This window comes from Nothobranchius furzeri, chromosome 6 (genome assembly GCF_043380555.1).
Source record: "Nothobranchius furzeri strain GRZ-AD chromosome 6, NfurGRZ-RIMD1, whole genome shotgun sequence".
Taxonomy (NCBI): domain Eukaryota; kingdom Metazoa; phylum Chordata; class Actinopteri; order Cyprinodontiformes; family Nothobranchiidae; genus Nothobranchius; species Nothobranchius furzeri.
The window spans coordinates 65,424,625-65,433,291 of record NC_091746.1 but is presented as its reverse complement, the minus strand read 5'-3'; the positions used below and the strand labels follow the sequence as shown (position 1 = coordinate 65,433,291).

Genomic DNA, 8,667 nt, shown 5'->3' with positions numbered 1-8,667 from the left:
ACACTATAGTTTTTTTTATCAACGTTTAATATGTTTTCTTGATTAGCTTTTACTCATTTGAGTTTTTTTAACTTTTGAATCATATTTTTATTTATAACTTTTTTTTAAGAACGCAATTTAAGTTTAGGCTGCAAGTTAACATCTAAAGGACGCTCAAGTAACCATATTAACTAAAATGCGTTCCAAAAGGTTAATGACTACCTGCTTAAGTATTTTTCTGAGGAGTGGCGCTGTGATTGGCTACGAAGCCTCCTGACGTCACTCACAGTCCTCGAGGACTTCTCATTCGCTCTCACGCGGCGTCTGCGGCAGGTCAGGAGAACGCAGAGGAGTTCAGCCTGTGAAACAAACCGGATGACAGACAGCTTTGACTCGAACTCGGACTGTTTTTCTCTCGTTTCCGCTCAGATTCTTTTTTAGGCTGGTTGTCCGCTGCTGTGGAAGGTGAACGCTTCAGGGTCGACTCGAAGTTCCAAAGATGAACTTCGGCTCCGTGTTCGGGAAACTTGCGGTAAGCAGACAACAACTCTCGTGCTGTTAGTTACCTAACCTGTAACTGCGTGTTTCTTCTCTCTTCGTGTGTTTTATAAACGCAGCGTCCGTGTAATAAAGCGTCTTGTGGTATAAAAGCGGTCACGCCGCTCAGATAAATGGAGCAACTTTCCTGAAGCGGTCACACACACTGTTTTTTTTTCTTTCTGGAGCTAAAATCACGGCCAGGCCTGTGAACTTGTGTGTGTGTGAAGATGAAACAAACCCCTTCATTGTCTACACACACGCAGGAAGCGACGGTGTGTTTATTTCTATAGATATTAGATTGATTTCTGAGCCTTGTGTGTTCTTTACTGTACATGTGCTGCACCCCAAACCCCCCCCCCCCCCCCCCGGCGCACACACACACACACACACACACACACACACACACACACCAACTGTGTTGGACATCATGTGGTCACATTGTGCAGCAGACAGGCAGCATATGATGGTTTCTGGTCTGTGACAGCGGATGTAGCTGCCTCTAATAACCACTACTAATAAGTAGCCTGCTCTGGACCCTGCTTGCAAGCATTAATTCAATGAGTATGGACTTTATTAACTCGACAGGGGTTGAGAAAACAGTTAAGCCTCCCCCTAAATCCCTACCCCAGTTTATATATATAAAAAAAGCCAAGAATCCACCTTGCCAGTTAGTCACTTAAAGACAAAAAGCCTCTTAACAGTTTTTCCAGGAAGGTTTATTCCTCTCAGACCCTCACAGAGGCGTCTTTTCATTCCCTGGGTGTTGTTTTTTCCAACTGTGCACCACCACAGCCTGACGTTTTAAGCGCTAAAGGTTCACCGTCAGGTCTGAATGCATAATATGTACATTTGACTTTTGTTGAATCCAGCTTGCTGGTTCTGATTCCCTTAAGGTGGCGGATTTGTGTGGTTGACCTTGGTCTTGGTTTTTTTGTCACTGGATTTTAGATTTTCTCTCAGAAAATCGGGTGTTGCATCAAACCCAGAAGGACCGTTGTTCGTGTTGTCCAGTTCGTGTTTTAAGTCGTGCAGTGTTCCGTTACTGAAATCAGATTTACTTTTCCTGGTGGCAAAGTCAATGTTTATCTCTTCTGTAAACCACAGTACATTCTACAGGCCTTGCCAGCAGGCCTTGTTGCTAAGGGACTGCGAGGAAACTTCAGCCTCCCCCTACCTCGTCCACCCTTGCTAATCCTCCCCCTTCTCATTCTCCCCCACAACACACCCCTTGAAATTGCCGGAGTGTACGTGCTTGTCCACCCAGTAAACTTCCTGTCCAGAGTACACAGATACGCTGATATTAGTGGCATCAATTTACTTCTTAGAATTGTCATGCCCATGCAAATGTACACTAGATTGTTATCTTTGATTACTTACTGTGTCTGGGTGTTGGTTCACACAGGAAATGGTCCCTTTAGTCTCTGGGGACAACACAGACAGGGGCAGGACTGACATCTGGGACATGCCGGGGCCAAACTGTTTGTTGCTTGGGAGCCGGCAGCAGCCAACAAACCCACCATTCTGCAGCTTGTGTTATTAAAACTATCTGTTTATTGCTGGTCTGAGTGGTGTCCGTGTGAACAGCCGTGAACGTTCGGGGCACTGGATGATGCAATGCAGAGCAACCCCTCTTGCTGTCAGACTCCAGGTGGTTTTGTGCTTCTTTATCTGGCTTATTACAGCCAACTGATTCTGAAGTAGCGCGTTGTTATTGCTGTTGTTATGGTGAATCACTTCAGAAGTATCAAAGAGGTGCTGACTCACTCAGGGAGTGCCACCTGTTCAGGTGGCACCTACTCCTCCAATGCATTCCAACAAACATGAGTCACTGATCACACCTGAACTTTCTAACAAAGACAGTTTATTGCGTCAGACATCACAAGATTAACAGACTGATGTCACCTGGAGTCGTTCTGGTGAGCAGTAGCTCCGGAGGTAGAGCGGGTTGTCCGGTAATCGGAAGGTTGCACGTTTGATCCTGGCTCCCACCAGAAAAGGTTGCTATTGTGTCCTTGGGCAAGACACTTAACCCGCCTTACCTGCTAGTGGTGGTCGGAGAGTCCGATGGTGCCAGTGTTTGGCAGGTCTCGCCTCTGTCAGTCCGCCCCAGGGCAGCTGTGGCTACATTGTAGCTCACCCCCACCAGTGTGTGAATGACTGATTGTGTTTTGAAGCGCCTTGGGGGGCTGTGGAACCCTAAAAGGTTGCTACACAAATACAGGACATTTACCATTTTTTGAACCTTAATAGCAGCTAATTCTGGATTACATTCAAAGTAGGGCTGCTCGATTATGGCGCAAATGATAATCACGATTATTGTGACGGAAATTGAGATCTCGATTATTTAAGACGATTTTTCAATTGATGTTGATTTTATACGTTTTTATTCGATCATACAATTGCTCAGGGCACAATCAGGACAAAAAATAAATAAGAAAAAGAAAGAAACAAGATAATCACTAAAATAACACCTGATTCTTAGTATAAAAAGACCAATATACTTGCTCATAGTTTATGACCCAAGGTCTACAGACTTTGGTTTAACTTCATCCATCCATTGTCTGAACCCGTTTGTCCACGTAGGGTCGGGGGGGGGGGGGGGGGGGTAGGGTTAGGGAGCCAGTCCATCTCAGGGCAACACAGAGACACACGGAACAAGCAATCTCACACACACACACACACACACACACACACACACACACACACACACACACACACACACACAATTTAGACAGACCAGTTAATCTAACAGTCATGTTTTTGGACTGTGGGAGGAAGCCGGAGTACCGGAGAGAACCCACGCATGCACAGGGAGAACATGCAAACTCCATGCAGAAAGATCCCAGGCCGGGAAGCGAACCCAGGACCTTCTTGCTGCAAGGCAACAGCTCTAACCGCAGCGTCACTGCGCAGCCCCCTTGAAAGAAAGTCACACTGGAAGGAGGACATTTAGCCCAGAAGTGATTTTAAAAAATTGTTGATTTAAATGTTTTTTACATTTTAAAAAAGTGATTGGATATATTTGTTTCAGTCCTAGTTCAGATTTGTTGAAGTGAGTTTTTGTAAGGGTTATGTAGATATCTCAGTAAAAGACCTCAGAATCACTAACGTAGACACAGCAGGGGTAATTCTAAAGGGGATTACAATATTTTTAAATGAGCATCCCTATAGAATATATAGCTAGTTATTAGCAGTGCTCCCAGTTCACAATATTTTTATTGAACACCCTTTCCACAGAAAAAAACGAGTATCAGTTCACGGAAGACCTCTGATGGGTGATGTCACCTAAGTTCAAAGGTTACAGTCTTCTTTTAGGTCATTGGGTGTCAAAGTGTAAAATGTAATAATCACCAAAGACCCTGTTCTGTTCAAATTGATTTTTATGCCATAGAAAAGATAAAAGGAGACTCATCTACCTCTGTAAGTGTGTTTTAGGACTTAACATTATTGTCACATAATTAAAGGAAGGAAGTCATGGAATGGCATCATTTGTGGGTTTGTATATCTGCCATCTGCACATAAGTATAACGGGTGGCGTTTCATGCTTGTTTTTAAGCTGAAAGTGTTTTTCTAAGACACACTTTTTTTATTTTAAAACACTGTTTCTGTGTTGATGCAAGGCTGAACGACGACAAAACGTTAGCATATTCACAATACACCAATCCTAGCTGGACCAGGTATAGGCCCAGTTCACACTGCAAAACTGTTTGATTGTCCGATTATTTAAAGAACAGGAGAGATTGTACCAGTAGCACTTTTTTTAAATTGTGTAAATAAAAAAATAAATAATTGGACCCAGAAATCAAACCGAAACAATACAATGCCTCCGAGCAGTCCCAATGTCCTCCTGAGCAGACCACACCTGTCACTGCTGGAATATCTGAAGTTCTCTTTATAGCCATTTAATCTGGCATAGGCAAGGGGAGAATCGGCTCAAACGTCGGCATAATTATCTTGCAGCGTGCACTGGGCTTTGGCCTCAAAGCTTTTTTGTTCACTCACTGGCTTTAGTTACCTGCATTAAACAAAGTTTTCCAAAGTTTCTTTTCTTTTCTGAGCCTCTCCGGTGTTCACACCGGCTGGCGTTCCCTGTACTAAATGATCCTAGCTGGGAAAATGTCTGCGTGGATTCTGTCTGCTGAGTCTGGGTTCTTAAGTGTTCAATTAGAAGGCGACAAAGAAGAAGTCAATAAACTACTGAAGAGAGTCCACCGTTTTAACAGGTTAGGAGATAAAAGCTGTATAATTTCTTAAGCAAACATCGTCTAGAAAGGTTTGTCACTCTTTTTGATTTGTTTGTTATTTCTCAGACAAATGTTAAGGCTGGAAGAGTCTTCCATAATCGGTTAATTTCCTTTCAAGGTAAAGAGAAAACGTGTGACCTGGCTCAGCAGATGTTTTCTTACATGACCTGGGTTTTATCGGTGAGGGGTTGTATTGATGAGCACCGGAGCTGGTAAATGTTTACATCTTGTTTTCCTCCGTTACACTTTTCTGGTTGAGTCAGCAGAAGATCATTAACCAGCTCTCTCAGGTTGGACAGATTACCGCTGGCTAGGATTTATGTTAGTTATATTCCAGCGCCAGGAAACGTGGCATGAAAAAAGTCCAAAGTGGCTAAAGGTTCACGAGTGCCAAATATTTTGACTTCCTGCTGTCCTGAATGGACAGTCTCACTCTAATAAAAGTCTTAAAATAAAGTCCATCTCTGTCCACAGAATGGACACGTGTTTACAAAGACATAAACCTGCCACGGTTTCCGGCTATTGATGACCACTTAGGTCCTGGTTGGTCTTCAGCACCAGGCACATATTCTGCATTTTTGCAGTGATGTGTTTATAAAAAGAGGTTTTCAGCTGCCAGAACTCCACGTTCTTTTCCCTCTTCACACAAACGTGAACTTTAATGGAACCAATGTGATTGTCCCTGGGGCGAGGAGACACATTCCCGATCCTCTTCGTGCTCCTGGAGCCGTCTCGTGAGTCGGCGTTCCGTGACGAACCTAATCAGAATTTGAAAAGGATAAATTAATGGGCCACACAAATTGAATCCAGTCTTGAAATTCAGCATCCCGTCTTCAGCAGCGTGCTGCTTGAGTCACGGTGATGCCGCCCACTCTTCCAGACCACAGAGACCACCTTCCGTCTCACAACACCAACAACATGTAAATGTGTCATGGCGCACCTGCGACTGGCTTTATCTCCCCTCATCAAAAACAACAAGACTCGTCTTTCATCAGTCATTTAGGTAACTCGGCGGGCACGGTAACTTTCAGAACTTTTACGACAACTCTAGCTAATTTCATTTTTTTCCAACCCTGCCGAGGAGGCGCATGGTGCCTAACCTGCTTGTGGCTCGCTGTGACGCTCGTCTAATCAGCAGAGCACACCTCCTGAGGAAACTCAAGAATGTGTGCCTGTGGAGCTGCAGCTTCCCTGAGTTATAAATATCCTGGCTGGCGGATGTGCTGCGGGTCCGATCGGGTGCTGGGCCTGCTCTGAGGGAACAGTTTGGAGCTGAACCCTGCATGAAGCCTCGGCATTGTCTCAAGCTTCCTGTGCTCCCTGAGAGGAGGGGGCAGCCGCATTTCACACGCTCCCATACACTGTACGCACACTTGTGTGCTCTATTGTGTGTGTGTGTGTGTCATGTTTTGTGGTTTTCAAACTGTTAGCTGTCTCTTGTTCCTTTTCAGCTTTGTGAGCTGACATCGGAGTCATTCCCCTTCGTTTTCCATCATTCAGCCTTATAAAGACAAATGCATCTGAGCTTGGCTGAACTTTGGATTTATTCACACTGGTCTATCAGGAGTCGGGAGTTAATTCTCCTGACAGCAGCTGGCTTGTACTTGTCTTCATCGTCTCACACAAAATGTCAGCGTGATTTATCGCCGAAGGAAAAGTTGTGCATGGCCAGCCCCCCCTCCTGTTCTGTCTCCAGGGAATGCCGGGATTTATCTGTAAAGCAGAGAGCATTCACTGTCCTGACAGGGTCAAACATCTACAATAAAGAAACATTTCAGTAAGACCCAGCTGCTGCTGGAATAAAAACCCTTATTAAGACGTAATGCATGGTCAATAAAGTTAGGTGAGAAAAATTATGAAAATTTTTATAAATGTTCGTTCAGGTCATGCGCTACCTCCTGACTACCACGCAAGACCACGCTTTAGGAATTATTTTAGGGCAAGAAAGTTATTTATTAAGTAAAGGGGAACACTGTGAACTCCCAAATAAAGCTGCTTGGTCGTAAACTTTCCTTAAAGAGAACAGTGACGTTGATCAGAAAAGTCAGATGTAAATGTGACTAATTCTAGTAGATTTTTAAAATATCCATAAATTGTACTTTTGGGATTTTTAGTTTGATTTTCTCTCAGATCCACAATTTGACATTTCCAAAGTTTCTTTTACATCATTGGCTGATTGCATATTTATTTATCTGTTGTTCAATCTATCAAGTTTTTGGATTACGTTCTGAAATAAAAACCTTTTTGTACTATTCTGCGTTTATAAAAGCTTAGGATTTATTTTTCATGCCCGGAATTTAGACTAAAATCTTATATTGAGAAGTGACGGAGTTACTGTTGTTTTGGTCTTATCTTGAATTAAAGGCACACTATGTGACTTTTTCATATTTTAAAATAATTTTCTTGAGCCAGTATGGGTTAAAATCACTCTTTACAGGGTTAATGAAAAGTCATCTGGCCCCCTCCACCCACTGTGGCCAGAATACCGCACTTGCAGCTCCAGAGTGTCTGGACTGCTCCCCAAAGTCACGCATCTTGCGTGACGCAGTAATGCTTTATGGCAATCCATGTTTACGCCTCAGTGTCTGTCTGATCACTCAGTGCTTTGAATCCACGTTTGGGTTTGCCGACCCACTACACCCTTTTGCTTGTGGTCACACGATTCCTCTTCTCAGGAGTCATATTATTTACCTGGAAATCTGTTAGTTATTAGTTAAGTGGCTAGCCAACATGTTAGCACTACGGTCTGCTTCCAACACGCTTCCTGCATGTTTTAGATCATGAACTGCTTTTGTTTAATTTAGTGGTGATGAATCACTCCTGTAGACAATAAAGAAGACTGAGGAGACATTTAAGCAGCCAGATTAAGGTGTTAAAAATACAAATGCAAGATTAGAAGAGTTTTGGTTTTTGGATTGATAACAAACTAGGGCTACTCGATTATGGCAAATCACGAAATAATCACGATTATTGTGACTGACATTGAGATCTCGATTATTAAAGAGGAATTTTTCAATTGATGTTGATTTTATTTGTTTTTATTTGGTCATAAAATTGCTCAGGGCACAATCAGAACAAAAAATAAATAAGAAAAAGAAAGAAACAAGATAATCACTAAAATAACTCCTGATTCTTAGTATAAAAAGTCCAATATACTTGCTCGTAGTTTATGACCCAAGGTCTATAGACCTTGGTTTAACACATTTAAGTCTAACCAGTACAGACCCAAATACCAATATCTTGCAAATACTGACAGCAAGAATTATACAGTGGCATTTATAACAAATAAATGCAAATAAATTTATGTTCACAAAATGTTGCATATTATGTATTTTGTCATGTCATGTTGCTGTAGGAGAGTGCACTAGCACAGTGTCCTCAGAGAGATTAGTTATTATTTATCAGCGTGAGGAACTTATTTCTACCTTATTTATTAACTATTTATTTACAAGTCCATCAGTTAATGTAATAATTGTCCCAACCACAGCTGCACCCCCCAACCCAGTCTCACAGCAATCTGGGGCTAGCTGCACGTGTGTTTAGCGCGCCGCACGCGCACATTTAGCTGTTTTTAGCGGCTCAGGAGTCCGCAGGTACGGTGTGTGTGTCACTCACTCTGGTTAATCCAACAGGGAGCCGGCTCCGAGAGCTGTTTCTTTAGCGACCGACACATCACTACATCATTCCCTTTCCTAATGTCCTGAAGAATGGTCCGGAGCGCAGGCGGAGTGTTTAGCTAACCTGCAGGAAATGTCGATGACAGTTATCCAGAAAGTATCTAAGAGTTACCAGAGATGTTTCTGAGGTGTTCGCTAGGTACTTTTAAGATTTAAAAAGTCAAGAAGGGGGTCTGAAAAGCTGTTAGAAATAGCGTCAAAGTCGCTAAGTTGGCAACACTGTGAGG

The 8,667-nt window shown here is 43.0% G+C and overlaps 1 protein-coding gene across 2 annotated transcripts in view; it reads left to right on the top strand.

Moving 5' to 3' along the window:
* Positions 1-309: 309 nt before the first annotated feature.
* Positions 310-8,667, top strand: part of tnfrsfa (tumor necrosis factor receptor superfamily, member a) — a 36,943-nt gene continuing 28,585 nt past the window's right edge. For both annotated transcript variants that reach the window (XM_015943167.3, XM_015943166.3), the window contains exon 1: positions 310-511. In XM_015943167.3, coding sequence (XP_015798653.3) covers positions 479-511 — 33 coding nt within the window. In that variant the 5' untranslated portion in view covers positions 310-478. The remainder of the gene's footprint in view (positions 512-8,667) is intronic.